Source organism: Pyrgilauda ruficollis, unplaced genomic scaffold, assembly GCF_017590135.1.
Source record: "Pyrgilauda ruficollis isolate IOZ18807 unplaced genomic scaffold, ASM1759013v1 scaffold51, whole genome shotgun sequence".
Classification (NCBI taxonomy): Eukaryota; Metazoa; Chordata; class Aves; order Passeriformes; family Passeridae; genus Pyrgilauda; species Pyrgilauda ruficollis.
The window spans coordinates 1601153-1618483 of NW_024526711.1; the positions used below are offsets into that span (position 1 = coordinate 1601153).

The 17331-nt window shown below is 38.0% G+C and overlaps 1 protein-coding gene across 1 annotated transcript in view; it reads right to left on the reverse strand.

The window, feature by feature from the left end:
* Positions 1-496: 496 nt before the first annotated feature.
* The window catches only part of UBE3D (ubiquitin protein ligase E3D), a 78105-nt gene continuing 61270 nt past the window's right edge, over positions 497-17331 (reverse strand). The window contains exon 10 of the mRNA XM_041480370.1: positions 497-1411. Within this exon, the coding sequence (XP_041336304.1) occupies positions 1391-1411 (21 nt within the window). The 3' untranslated portion in view covers positions 497-1390. The remainder of the gene's footprint in view (positions 1412-17331) is intronic.

Here is a 17331-nt window from a genome sequence, read left to right on the forward strand (position 1 = left end):
TAGCGTTCATATTTTTAGATTCCATGCTGCCTAGGTGTGTAGTTCTGACCTCATATTAAGTGTTAGTAAGTTCTCTTCACAGAGTAGGTATGAGACAAAACAATTCCTTTTCTAGCTTGAAACCAAGGACAACCATTACAAGTTTCAGGCCCAAGAGCATATGCAACAGTGGACTGAAGAAAGAAAAAAAGAAGGATGGGATTCATAATCTGAAGGTGTAATTGGACAATTAACCCCAATATGCAAATGGACCAAAACTTATAAAAGTGTGAGACCTCATGACCGGTTGTTCATTTTTTGTGACCATTTTGGGTTCATCTTGGGCGTTGCCCTGGCCAGGCTCTTGTCCTGCCCAAGGTGTATCCATCAAAGTCTTTAATTAAATACCTACTTTATTCTTTACCTCTGTCTATCCTCTGTTCTACGTCAGCTTTCTCAAGGCATCATGGGAAGCTGAAACTGTCACAGAAATCAGGCAGAACAAATGGTAAACTAATTTAGAAAAACTATTTTATTCATAAAATGACTCAGCATTGGTGCATAGACAAAATATCTTGGAGCTAGATTATTTAGTCCCTGAATACAAAAGTCAGAATAATTTTTTTCTTCCTTCAATACTGAAAACTAAAATAGTAACAGAAAAGTTATATCCAGAGTGGGTGCTGTGAGACCTCAGCTTCTTGTCTTCGGATGTGTAAAACTGAGGTGTCCAACACTTTGTAGGATCACTTCCTATGTTAAGATCATTGAATGAGTAATGGGCATGTTAACTTTCCTTGAAATAATAATAATTATTCCAAATAACCATAAAACCTTGATTCTCCAAAACATGATGTAGGAATGCAGATACTGTCTTCTTTTACTCTCAAGCAGAGAGGCAAACCTTAAAGCAGAAACAATATACATGATAAACACATAAGTTTTACAAAAAACAGATTTTATGTTTTAACGTTGGACCTCTAACTTCACAAGAACAAAGAAGGTAAAGAATTCACATTAGTATCCATGGCATTTTAAAATATTTGCTACCAGTTGTAAACTTTCCTAAGGATATATACATTGCTATCAAACACTGGTAAAGGCAGTACAAGATACACAGGGAATTTCCTTTTAGCAGTGAAGACATCATAACAGTCATCCCAGCTGGATGTCATAGGAGTGACAGGTAAGTCACTCTTAGAATGACATCTAAGAATGCACTGGATACAAAAGTCAACTCTGTCTTTGGTTTTGAAACACATTCAGATATGAAGAATACACACACCCACCCCACTTTCTTTTGTATTGTCAGGGGATTTTTTTCTAAAAGTCCCACCACTGGAAATTATCTGTACAGATTTCTTCTGAAAATAAATCTAACAACAGTTTTCAGCACAGGTATCTTCGTTCTTCACATCTTCAAAAAGGCAACCTATAAAAGGAAGCAAAAACAATACTGTGATTAATTTCAACATTGCAGGTAAAACAAAGATGCTTCTTTGTCACGATAAAAATTATATATTATAATAATCCTTTTACTTAATAACACACTAGTGCAATGAGAAAACAGAGGCTGTATTTGTTCTTTTTCCACCCACCTCTCCTCTACCTTACATGTCTCCTAAAAATTCCCAAACTTTCTTTTTTTGCTCAAGCACTGCCTGCTTTGCAGAACTAAAACTTTTTTTCCTCCCAGGATAACAAAGAATGTTTATCTCATCTAACTTCAAAGGCTATTTGATAGTGTTTTGAAACTAGCTAAGATTAAATCTTTGACACATTCCCAGTTTTGTCTGAATATTAGTTTGTTTGAACAGTGCTGTCACTCTAAGTCAAATCCTGATTCCAAAGTCACGATGAGAAGTCCAAAGTCATAAAGAAATATGTCTTACATTTTGAAATAACCAGGAACCAAAATCTTACCAGAGGGGAGAAGACAAATACTTGTATATGATCAGAAGATAGCAAATGATATACCTCTTCTCTTTACTGCACTAAGTGAACTGTCTAACAGCTATTTAGAGGGACAGTGATCTATCAAATACAAGAGATCTATAGGATCTCTGCTGTCCCAAACTCATTTGTTCTTGGTCACATGCATGCAGCAGTTTCTCCTGTATGGTTTTGGTTTTGTTTAGTCTTCCTCAGGATCTGCAGTATTCTAATGCAGAAAACTAAGTTAGCTGACTGGAAATGACATGTCCAGATCCTTATCTGACAAGGAGATTGCTTCACAAATTTTTTGTTGATCACAAACACAGAAAAACAGTTGTACAGATGCCTTCACAAAAACGCAAGAAGAAAGAAAGAAAAATGACTACCAGGTACACAACTGTCTTCTGAAAAGATACAACCTATTTCTCCTGTCTGATGAAAAACATACAAGAAAAGAACTTCTGAGACAGACACTTCCTCTTTGTTCTCTCCAAGAGCTTTCAACAGTCACTTAAATGAAGATTAAAATTACCATCAACTTCAGATTTTCAGAGATGACCCCAATCACCACTCTACTCAATACTGTGACAAAAGAACTCATGAAGCATGATCAACCAGAAGGAATTAAATGCAAGCATAAAATATCACTGAGTATTCAGAGCAGAGGTTAAAACAGAGTTAAAACACTCTTTTTGGATCCTGTGCCCAAAGTATGTTTAAGAGAGTTCTATGTCTGCTATAAAGAATAATAATAATAATAAAAAAAAAGCTGCAATTTTTAACATATCTAAGATGGTTCTCAGAGAATCAGTCATACAAAGGATTCATGTCTAAGTAACACATTTCCAAGGCATAAATGTGACATGACAACAATTCTTGGTTAAGAATAGAAAAAAAATCATGCAAACTCACTTCCTGAACACTCTTTTGCTACTCCAAGACTAACAGCAATAAGCCAGTAGAAAACTGCAGTTACTTCATGGAAGGGTTTGTACAGTCAACACAACTGAGATCCCTGAAATCTCCCACATTTCCAAATCACTCTTTTCTTCTTCCAAACTGGAACTAAAATTCAAAACCAAAAATTTTCATGTCTTATAGTAAACAGAAGGAAGAAATTCTTTATTGTAAGGATAGTTAGGCATTGGAACAGGTTGCCCATGTGGAATTGGAACCATCCTGCCATTGGAACAGGATTCCCCATCCCTGGAAGTACTCAAGTCTAGGCTGGATGGGGCTTTGTGTAATCTGGCCTAGTGGGAGGTGAACCTGCCTGTGGTGGGAGGTTGGAACGAGATGATCTCTAAGGTCCCTTCCAACCCAAACCATTCTATGATTCTATGATTTGAAGAACATACACTTTCAGAAATGTCTGTAGGCAAACCATGCCAGCAATCAGCTGGCTGGCCAGCATGGAAGTTGGCCTGCATTTCCCATGCAAATCTCATCACACTGACACATTCCCATAAAGTGTTTTTTTCAGCTCCATCAGCATTTTCCAGCAGTAAGCTGCTACATCAAAATAATTTCTGTCAGCTCATCCAAGGGATGTTATAAAAGCCAGAGACTACTCATCACGTAGGGAAATTTATCCACTATGCCAAAGATTCCCACCCTCAAAGACAAAAATTGAAAGCAAAATCAATATGCTTGTCACCTTTCCTCATGATTTAGTTGCTCAGATGAATAGAGACATATACATAATTATGAGCAAATGCAAAATCTTAGCTCTGTGCAAAAGTCATAAAGCTGTACAGGCTAGGAATGAAACCCTGGCACCAGTCAAATCAATGTGACAAAACTCACATTGACACTAACAATGTGGGAGATTTGTCCTTGCATTGCAAGGAAAAAACAGAAAAATCAAGAAAAGCAATAACCCTCTCAATACACAAGACTCAAAATTTTAAGCAGATTTTTCTACCTGAGACTGCAGACTCCTTTGTACACAGTTTTGAAGTGCCATTAGAGTGGATATATTTGTTTAATTTGTCTGCTTGCTATATTTTATAATGCATAAAATACACTTTACTTCTCCTTTATAAGAGAGTTATTTGCAACATAATGCTTCCCTAGACTGCTAGGCTCTCCTACTGCCCAATAAACTGAAAAGCAACAAAAGCAATAAATTATTAGTGTCTGTGTTTATATTTACTGCCAATGTGAATGAAAAGAGCACATTAGATCATTCCTACAGCTGACATACCAGCAAAAAAAAAGTAAATCAAGCTGTTTAAAAAACACCTGCAACCCATGAAAGTATTTCAGAACAAAATCAGCTGAAACAAAACCACTTATGAAGTTTCACCTTATCCATCCAAACTTCCGTATGAAGCATATAAATATCCCTTTATTATCCTGTTACTGTAGATGCCGTTTGATATCTAAACAGTAGTAAATTATATGTTCTACATAAATGAATTACTACAGAATGGGAAAATGGGATTAGTCATTTGGCATTACTCAACTCGTTCTCCCCCAGTTTTCTATCTATTAGGATACATTCTCGACAAGACAGACAACTACTAGCTTCTTCCAGCTTTAGTAGCAATGCTTTCAGCAAAGTCTGCACATCCAGTATTTCACTGCTATGACAGCATTTTGAAAGAAAAATAATGTGCCAAACATCTCATCTACAAAGGTTTATTACTAAACTCAGAACACAAGTCAGTTCTCTAATCAGTTTTTTTACTGACCTTACCTCAGCACATTGTCCCCTTCTTAAAGTGCTCAGATACTCCTTCAGTAAACAATAAAGCAGCGTCAGCTTTGTTAAAATTTCTTGCAGTCAGGACAAGTTAAGAAATCCAGGTACTGATGTTCAGTTTTAGAAGATGTGTTCTCCTGATTTTCTCAGGAAAATCATAGACTGGTTTGGGGTGGAAGAGACCCATAAAGATTATCTAGTTCAAATTCCACTTGCCATGAGCAACCTGGTCAAGTGAAGTATGTCCAAACACTGAGGAGTAAAAGGTGAAAGAAAATAATTGCAACTTCTTAAAATAGTTTTTAAACTATGGACACCTAACCAATTTAGAGATAAAAGAAGGTGGTTCCAGATGGCTGAAGCTGGTGAAAAGAAATCTCTTCTACTAAAAGCTAACACTAGGTGAGCTGGCAGAGTGGATGACTGCTGTAAGAGAAACAGGAGCATGAGAGAAGCAGCTAAACAACATATTTTAAAGAAATACAATCTGCAAATCAACTAAGCAAGGAAAAAGAAGTTCAATCTTTGAATCAGCTGCAAGAACCATCCCAGGAGCCAGATTCTTACTTCCACAAAACAGGAAATAATACATCAAAAGTTGCATTCCCATGTTGTAACACAAGCTTTGAAACTGTTCTTACATTACTCTCTTTCAAGGAGTCCAAGTGAATGGTGCATAAAAATCCCTATGTATGTTTCTCAAAGCTGACAATAAAGGATTTTTAATACCTATGTCTCTCCTAAGAGCTAAACAAAAGTATGTAGAAGATACAGAATTTCTCTTTAGTTTTAGAGAGGGAATTGTACTTCAATTTACTCCTGCATAATTATAAAGGAAAATAGTTGGTTGAAAGTAGTTATGTATGCTTCAGTTTCAGCAGAAGAAATTAAATCTCTGAATGCTTCCTAAAATATGACTGCTGTGGTTTTTTCCACTGCACAACAAATAATAAAACACCACCCAGCTCAAACCTGAAGTTTAAATGTATAAAAGACATTTTACTGCTGTCTTCTTTGAACATTAGACAATTTTTAAACACTATCATGCCCAGTTCATAATGCTACATTGTGTTTTAGAAGAACACAACTTACATGACTATCTTAAATCATATCTACTGCAACAGACAGTCTGTACATAGACAGATACTCATGCTTTAATCCTGCACATGTGCTAGTGTGAAATCAGGCGTGATGAAACGGCTGCAGAGGAAATGCTGATTACACACCAGCAAGGCTACAGCCTACAATCAACATCAAATGCTGTATTTATTTCCACTCAAGGCTGACAGGTAATCAAGCAATGCCATGCCATCCATGTGCAAAGGAAGAGAATAACCTTCCCAAAAAGACAAGGACAGCTGTGGGCAGACCTCTGCTCCTAGATCCAGCTGTGCTGGATGATACTAATCTCACAGGCTCGTGGTGTCTCTCTACTGCAAGTTACCATTCCTCTCTCCCCACAAAAGACCACGTGAGAGTTTCTCCTACTGTCTGGTGAAATCAGACTGATGCACCAAACTCTGCCCTCTGGTCTGCACTGAATGGATGGGTCTATCCTAGAAACAAGAAAGGGAGGGCTTGCACAAACAATTCTCCTGGCAGATCACAGGCGAGAGACAAATCTCTGGTGGAAATGAGAGTGAAAAGTTGAGGACAGTGTTTTTTTCTACATGTACAGCTGGATTTGAAAGATAGCATATACTCAAAGTCTCAGACCAGTCTAATACATCCAGATTTGTATTGCTACAAATGTTACGGCTAGTGCTAAGTGTCATAGCTTAAGCCTTAATAACTACAGCTAGTGCAACTGCTTGTGTGGTTGCAATTATATTGCAGTCAAGATACCCTGTACATAGAATACACTTCTACCTTGGAAAAAGAATCAGAGAAAGTGATATAAACATGTTTGTGTGAGTATAACTGAACCTACATATCCCTTATCCCCATATTTAATAATGCACTAATACCACTACAGGGACAATGTGCATAAACAGACAAAGAAGGCCATAACCCTGCCTGACACACTTCTAACTCCTATAAAATAATGACAGATCAATGAGTGGGAGGATTAAAGCATCTGTACCATGTCTAGGTCCCAGTTCTATAAATATTTGATTTCTGATAAACTCTGCAAGAAGTTTGGTGTTGCCATAGGTGCTGAAAAGGAACAAAGCAGACAAAGGAATAAGGTTTTTCCCAGAGGGGAAACAGCACTCCTTCCAGTCCTGCCCCACCACCAGAAGCAGTGACAACTTATAACTGTTACCATTACCTTGTGGATTAGCAACTACTGGCAATGGCTGATTATAAATAGCCACGTTAAATCTTAAGAGTTCACCTGCCTACCCACATCATACATTTTATATATTTGTTCTCACCTAACAATCTGGGATCAAGCCTGCTGATGCACAAATACCCTGTTCCTGAAATACATTTGGCACCAGTGTGAATGAATGGACACAAAGCAGATGGCACTAGATGAGCAGAGACGTGAGAGAACATTAACTGCTATATTTACACTTGCTCCCACTGAATCCAGAGACCCATAAAAAAGCAGCTGTCTTTTCCAGACATGAATGTTACCAAGCTGTTGCTTATTACCCCTAGATCTCTGGGGTGGCTTTTGGGGCGAGCAAAGGCATTTTTAGAGGAAATTGGAGAGTAAAGCAGCATGTTCACTACTAGAAGAATGAGAGGAGCCAGAAACAGAATCATTATGGCTGGAAAAGCCCTCCAAGATGATGGAACCCATAAATCATTGAGATGAGCCTACCTTGACAGTACACTATGTACTTGCCCCGTAGGGCCTCCTGGCAGCCTCAAACTCACTGGCTACGCTCCAGCAGCAAAGGTGTCTCTGTTACACTGATGGTTAGCTCTTTGTCTTCTGTACTCCAGGCTCTTGTGATAATAGTTGAACCTTGGGTCACTCAGTGCTTGTTTCTCCTATGGCATGGAGGTCATGTAAGCACACTTGGCTGCTCCAATATCCCCTCCACAGCCCATCAAAGGCAGCCGCACGTCAACAATAATTGTTTCATGTTCGCTCACACAGGGAAAGTTTTTCAACATGCTTTAAATGCCATGCAGTGAGAAGTCTGGTTTTGAGTATGCACCAGAACATGAAAAAGTGTTTTATCTAATTATCCTTCCGTTACATTTTTGGTCTAAGAAAACCAGGAGAACATCAGCTTGTGCTCGCAGCACCATAACTTCATATCACTAGGTTGGTATGTCTTAAATATTTTACCATAGAAACAAAATTTTTTGAACAAAAATGTCTTCAGAGGAATACAAGTCCCTTGAAAAGGTCACTAAAACAATACTACAGATTGACAGAACATATACCGTTGTACAAGCCAAGTTTAAAATATTTAATGAAGTAACAAAATTAATGTGTAGGGTCAATGTAAGAGCATTCAAGACTATCACTATCATGCTGAAGCTCCAAAGAAACTAAAATACATCTGGCATACCCTCCCAGACAAACACAGCAGCACTGTGCTGCAGGACTATGTCATGAAGGCAGTAATGAAGCCAACAGAAGCACAGATTGTGGAACCATGCTATCCCAGCAAACTAAAGCCCTGGAAATTGGGTTGAAGAACAAAGGGATGTGGAATGGTGGCTTCGCAGTCTGACCCACTAACTCCTACAGGGCTCAGATTTGGGTATGGAGGAAGGGACATTCTGTGAAGGACTCTTTGCCTCACTCACTCCACAGGATTTTGAGGTCATTCTTTAGCAGATATATCTGCAGGGAATTTCACATCTCAATGAATATGTGCTTCACACAGCTGTAAGGTCTTACAAGAAACATAATTTTGGTCAGTGCAATGCTACCACAGAAGCAGAGGAACAGAGGTGGCAACGAAAGCTGGGAAGAGCCTGGCTTCAGCAGACCTATCATCTGAAGAGTGAAATTCCCCAGAACTCCGAGGAGAAGGCTGGGGAAAGGTAAGTCCTCCACTGTACAATGTGAAAGGCGCTGTACATATCTGGGTTTCCAGTCTTCAATGCAGGAAGAAACTGATTAGAACACTACTCAGATAAATCACTTCTGTCCAAGCTGGAGAAAATGTGAAATACAACCAAAACAACCAAGAAGAAAGAGAATTAGATTACTTTCATTCAATTTCTAGTGGAATTAATTTCAACCAAAGCAAGGGTTTCCTTCTTTAAATACGATTTCTCGATCTGATAATGTACCTCCAAGATTTAAGAAATAAACCCATCTATAAATCAGCATGCATTCTTTCAACCTAGTCCTTCCTAAAGTATTAATTTCTTATAATAATGAAGCTAGATTTGAAATGTGACAGAGATAAATGAGAAAAAGCAAGATATTTCTCTGAAGTACCAGGCTGTGCATACGTACTGCAAGCTATCACTTTGCTATTGTTAACACTTGCATGATGAAACTTGCCAAAGTTTTAGAGAGAAAACCACTGGCAGTTGCAAAAACAATAGAAAATAAATCTCTACATGTTTTTAGTTGAAGACAAGCAACTCTTTAACATTTTAGATCAAGTAGTCCTTCATGTGAAAAAAAAGGAAAAGGTTTTTTGCGTTTGTTTTATTTCAAGATTAGACGGCTATTAATCTTCTTGTTTCTTTACATCTAGAAGCCCCAAAACTTCATGGCTTTATTTCATTTTCTGCCAACCCTTCTTCATTAGCCTGTACTATTTTTATTTCCATGGCAGATGTTACTTCTTGAGGTACCCATTATTAAGACAGGCACAGAAATAGCAATATTATTTACCTTTGCTAGTCTTACATACACTTCTTTGAATGTAAACCATAACAGAGTGTGCAACTGGGTACTCATGTTACATTGCAATTACTGATACAAAGCAAACTGAGCTAAAAAAACCCATGGAATTTGGGATTTTCTTAGTCAACACCAGATGAAGTTTGGTTTTTACTGCAGTAGTCACCACACTCCAAACTTAAAACTAATCATGCAGTCAGAGCAGCACATATATTACTGCATCAAGTGGTTTTAAACTGCTGCAGAAAAACATTTGTTTAAGCACATATATTTATGGGCAGTTGTGAAACACAGGTTAACCTAAAACAAACGAGGCACTGTAAGCTGCTGTGCCAGTTAATTGCATGGTAGCTGTAGCCTCAGGCTAGAGACGTGAAGAAATTAATGCCTGACAGCCCAAATTGAAACATATGATGTAGCTTCTACAAACTTCTCAGCCTTGCTGAAAGGTGTGTCATGAGGCTGAATTGGAGGAGGGTGTGTCTGCCACTCTTTCCAAGCCCGGCACTCCAGTGGGCCATTCCACACTCACAGACTGCTGTCATAGCAGGACTTGCTCCTGCACAAATCCCTGAAAGCCATGTCACTCTGAGCCCTTGCTCTGTTTTTGCAGCTCTTGTGCCACTAGATTTCTCTGCACTCTTGAGAATCTGTTTCAACTGATCAGAATCAATAATATACTGCTGTATTTTCCCCAGAAAGGGAAAGAACTGACACACTGGTGCTGCTGTGGCATTCAGCAGCTGCATTTTTTATAGTATTCCAGCATTGAAGATGAGGATGAAAAAAGCCCTGAACAAGGCACTATGAACAGTCTGCTGTGTTATAAAACAAAGGGCTAAACAGAGAAATACATGGATTTATTTTGTTGACCATGAAGTAAGTGAATTGTACCTAATTCCAGAGAGAATAAAGTGAATGTGGCCACTTAGCCACATTCCTCTCTTAAACAGTGAATCTCCTCTCTCAAAATTAAGCTGATAAAGTATGGTGCACGCCAGGTGTGTTTCACAGCACACAATGCACTTATATCTTTGATTAGATGCTGGCTTACCCAGATGTGGGATGTTCTGGTCATTTGCATGGCTGTTGCTCTCAATTAGATGCTCTTAGGTGGTATTCTCTGCAACAAAATTTATGAGGCATTCTATCTCACCAAAATACCCTCTTACTCTATTTCAATCCTATTATGTCTTAAAGAGAGGGAAGTGCTAACATATGTGAAAGAGAAGAACTGGTTTTAGGTCTTTATTACACAGTAACACAGCTGGATTCTAAGCTGGAAAATGTGTCCTTTCCTCTCCTTTTAGACATGAAATACTGTAGCACACTCAAAAACAGAAAGGTGACTTTCAAGTGCTGCATCATCCAAACCAGATAAATGAATAATCTAGTCTTCTATTACCAGCTTCATTTTCCAGCTCAAATGATCCCTTCACCATAAACTAACATTTTCTCTATTATTCCCTGTTATTGAATCATTCCTCACAGTAACTCAAATTGTCTATCTCCTATTTTTAACCACTACTCCTAATCAATCCTTCTCCTTTAAACCCACACAACACACCTTTCATCAGGATTTGCCTCCAACCTGCACTGTGTCAGATATACTGCAGTAGGAGATAAAGTCTTGCTCACATTTTCTCCAGGAAAAGCAAGATTACGACAAAAATAGTTATTTGTTTCCCTGCTGCAGCAGCAGGTAAAATCTAGAAGCCAGAATCCCCTTCAGGGCCTGGCTGGAGATGCCTTTCCTTGCTTATGTTTCTTGTCTTTTTTCTCCCCTCAACTTCCTTGCCCTTTATAGGAGTAAAACAGCAGGCTAAGAATATTTCAGGTTTAGAAGAAGCATGGTGGAAAGCTAAAGAGAAAGAGGAAGCCAACAGGAAAACTAAGAAGAAAGGAGGAAAGAGCAGTATATGTTGCTACAAACTGAAGTGTAGGCAAGCATTTGCACTAAATAAAAGAGATGTAATTGGGGTGCATTAAAAAGGCTATCCATGCAGACATCAACCAAATAAATTATTTGAGTTTCTCTCACACTCTCCTTAATTCCCAGAGTAAAAGCAATACAGTTATCTCCAGGATTCACCACTGGCAAGATGCCAGAGACATCAGATATTCAGTTGTAGGCCAAGGCATCTTTGAATTTTAATTTAATGAAAGTCAGTCTTTCTCTTTTTGTCCAAATTTAGGTCACCGTTCAGAGTCTGTTTGAGGCCAATCAGAAGACAACCTTCTCATCTCTTACACTGAAATGCCTTAGAAAACCCAATAGACAGGCAAAACTGACAAAGGAAATTATAGAGCAGCACCAGAGGCCACATGCTCTGCCTTCAAATGGACTGTTAGGCAAAGATTTATTAAAAACTACTGTGGTAAGGTGCTTTACAAACAGAGGCCACAAGGAAACAAGCCAACCACTTTGGTTAATTCTCTACTTGCTGATGGCTTGGAGGGTATAATTGCAGTTTAGTTTTGCTTTTGTCTCTAAAACTGTTACATTTTTTAATCTAAAAAGAAAATCCACCAAATCCTGAAATCCAAGAAATAGTCCACCTTCTTCATATCCTGCAATGTTTATAGTTAGTTATGTCAGAGAAACCAGTACACAGATGCAAACTGGGTTTCTAAGAGTCTCCCTCAGCAAATGCTACAGGAGCACAGCACACTGTGATGTCATGTTGAAACTTCTGGGATAACTTGTCACATACTCAATGTTGCCACAGTGTCAGACATGGCCATCTCTTGCGTGCATACCCATTTCTCTACATACCAAACTGAAATGCTACCTGACATATGATTTGAAATACCAGTAAGGTGTGAGGAGGGGGCAGAGGGAGCATGGCATAAAATGGGTGCATTAGAGAACAGAAATAATTATATATTTTATTGAGAGATTGGTTACATGCTCACATTAATACACAATCTTTATTTTTACATGCAATCCGAACACTCAAATCTACCATAACTCTAAAGAAAACAGTAGAGGAGATTAAAGGAGAATGTGGCACTGTTATGCAACACTTTAAAACTAGATAGGTTGAACACATATCTTCATTAGGTTATCTTTTGAAAACTTCATGGGAAAAAAAAAAAGGCAAGTTTGGAAAATTAGCTGCTTAAATTCTCTCTTTGCTTCCTGGCAATTAAAGCTGGAATGAGAATAAATACCTCCCTGCATGAGGTATGAGGATTAATTTGTTTGTGTATATAAATGGGTATTTAAGTATCAACTACTATTTTATTTTTAACACCTTATTGGGACTACTGCATTCCTACCAGAGTTCAGCTTTTGGCAAGAGATTAAGACTGAGTTAAAACAGGAACAGGTGTTTGGAAGATGATATGGCTGCAATAAAAGTGCAAACCAAGAAGATGAAGGAAAAAAAATTATATAAGGCATTCATTTGTATCCTGTGAAATAGAGAGACACACAGAAGAAAACAAAACCACAATAACGAAGGGATATTTAGGAAAATATTTTTTCCTACTATGATTCATTCCCAGGGGGATAGAGTCTGAGCAGGGCTATACTTTGGTCCCAGGTCATCCTGTTCCTGTAAAATCTCATGATGCCTATTAAATGGCCAAGCATTCAGTAAACACTGTTTAATACTGGCTGGGTAATAAAACATTTTCAAAGCCTCTAAAGGATGGAGGATTTTAAGGCCACTCTCGGTGATATTTGAGCTCCTAAATTATATCAGGTATTTTTACAGTGTGAATTTCTGGTCTCTAAGATCCCTGTAGCCATTACTAGGTCAAACTGATTTTTATTTCTAGGGATTGAGCACATTCTTTTGCCAGCTGCAATCAGAACAAAAGCTGAAACCATCCATTTTAAGGTTCAAACTAATGAAAACAAGTTTTCTTGGAAAAAAGAACTGTTACTGATCTTGAAGCTTCATAAGAAAATACAGTATTTACCATTCTTAGAATAGTTTTCCTGTAGCAATAAGTTAAAAGCTTTCATTTTGAAAGCAGACTGTGCTAAAACATCAATCCTGCAAGTTAAACTTCTTTTCATCAAGGTTTACTATTAATTTCATACTAAAGTAAAAGGAAATAAAGTGAAGATTTTTAAAAGCAAAGATCTGGGGGGAAGTAGGTGTTGAAAGATGTATGAGGTTTGCTACTACTATGTTTATTGCCACATTCTTGTAAGAGTATACATGATGTACAAAATAAATATAATTTAACTATGGAGATACCGGGAAGACTCTCCAAGGGCAGCATGAGTTCTCAGCTCTGGGCATGACTGAACCTCAAAAGTCAAAAATTTGACTGAGAACATTGTAAGAAATTAAAATGGTTGTTTAAACTATATTCAAGTCCTTTATGTCTTTCATTATGAAAAAGCATACCTGTAAAACCGAGAGAAGGAATGTAGTAATGTAATTTCTGCATGCTAGATGTTTATCTTCCTGGTATTATATGATTCTTGCATTTTGAGAAGGTTTAATGCAATTAACTTTGACTTCAGTATATTTAAATTGCATCCTTTCTAAGTATTTCTTGTCAGTAGTCACCCATGAGAGAGAAGTCTATTAAATTAGCAAGAGAGTAACATTTTTAAACAAGTAATGACAGAGAATTCTCTTTGAAAATAATACTAAAAAAACAATTTTGACCAGAGACAAATTTCCTCGTCCTTTTGATTCTAATGATTTCCTCAATAATAACATGGTTATTCCAAAGCTGAACTCTGAATCAAAGTGGATCTTTGATTCTGTACACACGTGGGAACACCTCTGTTGTCCAAGGGAGGCAATTATTCATGTGGTGAAGTGCTTATGGGAGTCAATCTAGACTCATAAATAGCTTATGGATTCCTGCCTCTGACAGGCACCAGACAATTTTAAATACTTACTCTCTATCAGGACAGATTTGGAAAATTTTGATGAATGCATCAATTAATGGCAATTGAAAGTTAATTTGCCTTCCAAAAGGAAGGGCTGCACAAGGAATCAGGAAGATCTTAAGATAGTTGACCCACTGATGATCCATAATGTTACCTGCAGTAACAGGACTAAATTTAATGAAATACAAGAACTCCATGAGGTCCCAGCTATACGCCAGACCAATTACTGCGAGTCTGTGAAGTAAAAACTGATCACAGAAGCTAGGATAAACATCTGATAGCACAGAATCCAGAGCAGAACCTTTTCTGAACCAGTCTCTTCATCAGATTCCTATCTCAGGAGGTCAGAAGAGCAGCAACAGTGGGAAATGGAAATTAACACTCAAGCAGAGGTCAGACTGACCCCACTCACTGGCACCAGGACAGCAACTTCCACTACAGGGATAAGACTGACCTTTTGCAACAATGACCTTTTGCATACTGTAGCATCACTGGAAGATTCTGAATCTCAGAACCTTGAGGTAGTTCTTCTCAATTAACCATGACTATCCAAAAACTGGAATAAACCCCACATATAGGCATTTAATAATTCAAAGCTGAACACTCATCCCAAGCACAGCCTTTTTTCCTCACCAAATGAAATACCAAAGATTATACAAGGGCCCCAGCAGCCTTCACTAATGTATTTCACCAGAAAGTATGCATTTTTTTAGTGGAAGGTTAAGCAGTAACCAAACACTCTTGCATACTCGACCCCAACTATGTTGGCACAGCTGCATAGTCACTGGATAATGCCAAAGAGGCAGAAGGAAGAGACAAGGTTACATGAATAAGAGGCTGGGAGAGATGGAAAGGCTACCTTAGATTAGATGGATTGCTGCTGAAAACTACTACCCTCAATACCACAGCAATGGAAGCTGATGTACAGATCATTAAAATGATCAAAATAAAGGTATAGGCAATGTCATGTGGATGAACACTGAATGGACATGGTATTAAAACATCTGCAAATACACTCTGGAAGCAGCAGGTTCCATAGGCAGCTTTTCACCATATTCAGCTTTATACAAGTCACATAAGGAAGCAGGATACAGAAGGCAGCTTTCCATATAATTAATATAATATATTATTATGTGATATCATAATCATATTCCATTACTTCTTGAAGTTATTTTCATGTCTGATTTATCATGGAAAATATAGGTAAATGATTCCATATGTCTTCTCTGACCTCCAGAAGCCCCAGACCTTTGCTCTCGCAAAAGATCTCTGTTACTTCTAAATTGTGAGGAAGAGGTCACATCCTTAAAGATTTATTATGTGATATCATATTCCATTACTTCTTGAAGTTATTTTCATGTCTGATTTATCACGGAAAATATAGGTAAATGATTCCATATGTCTTCTCTGACCTCCAGAAGTCCCAGACCTTTGCTGTCGCCAAGGATCTCTTTTACTTCTAAATTGTGAGGAAGAGGTCACATCCTTAAAGATGTGAAGTGTAACAAAAATTAGGCAAACACTCAGGAAAACCTCAGGCATTTACAGATATTTAAACACAACCACCAAACCAATCTCCTAAGAAAACCTTCAGAGAACTGGATTTAAAAAGTGGAGTGCAGGTGCATCTATTGAATAGTGCACCCTCTCCTCTTCCATCACTCTTATTTACCCATTTCATTTCTAATAAGAACATACCAGCTCTGAAACTAAGGGATGTGTATGCATCTACTACCACAGCATATGCTTGCATTGTGACAGAACCAAAGGGTTAAAAAGACAGAAATTCCTGTGAGCATTACCTATCTCCCTTTATAACCATTTTATGGAGCTCATAAACAGTTTCCCCCCACACTCACTTTCTGCAGCCTCTTTTTTGTCCACCTTTGCCATGCTTTGATTGAAATTTGAAATAATCTCCTTGAATCGTTCACCATGCTTTTAATTTTTCAGCCAAGTGCTATGCACAGCTTTTATCTGTAATAGTAACAGATTGCCCAAGAACACACACAATGAGTCATGGAAAGAGTAAGGATTTCCTGGCTCTTAATCCAATGCTCAGACAAGGCCTCTCATGTTTCCAATTTTCAGGAGCTGGCAGGTGGGGAGAAGAAAAGACAAAAGAAAAAAAAGATGGGAGGGAGACTTTTTTAGGTAAGCAAAATAGTCAACCAGAAAAAAATCTGCACAAACTCTTCTCAGTTTCAGACAACTGATGTAAAAGTAATCACAGAATCTGCTGAAGAGCTTATATCTGATTTTTTAAAAATGCAGTGGATAGAACAGAGGAAATACATCAATCAGCAGGAAAAAGACACCAAAAAATTCTTAAAGCAGAAAGAAAAGAACAAGTTTGCTCAATAAGCCTGGAAACAGAAGAGAAAGGAACTCACTTGCTTTCAGGGTAAAGAGATTTGGAAGCTTGCTTCCAAACAGGAGTGTAGGTAGCAGCATAAGCATATGCCCACCACAGAACTGTGAAATAATCTGGGGGGTTGTGAACATGAAATTAGGTGACATAAACCAGTTCTCACCTGAACACACTCCAGAAACACTGTGTGTTACACTGGTCTATTTAACTTGGGAAGCTGATTCCCCCCAAGACCAACTATAATTAGGAAGAGATGAGGAAGATTAAAGAGACAAATACAGAGCTGATGTATCAGCATCCCCAAAATAACTAATATCCATCCTAATAATGCCACCTACTCCAAAACACTATGCAACTGTTTACAAGACCCATTATGTCACAAAAGAACAGGAAAATAATATTTCATCCCCATAAAAGTAGGCCACCCATCACATTCTGAAAAGGGATCCAAGCAAAAAAATAAACAGATACAAGTTGTACTCATTTATCACTGCAAAGCACAGCTCACACACGGGCTTTGACAGCACCCTGGATAACTGGCTGAAATGAGACCCATTTCAAAAATGAAATAGATGTTAAAACACTGGTGTCAGACAAAGACATTAACTGCACACATGTATGGGACACATAGCGACTGCTTGACTCATTGGGCTGGGATAATGCAATTATTTAGAGACTACTGTCAAATCAATATTCACTCC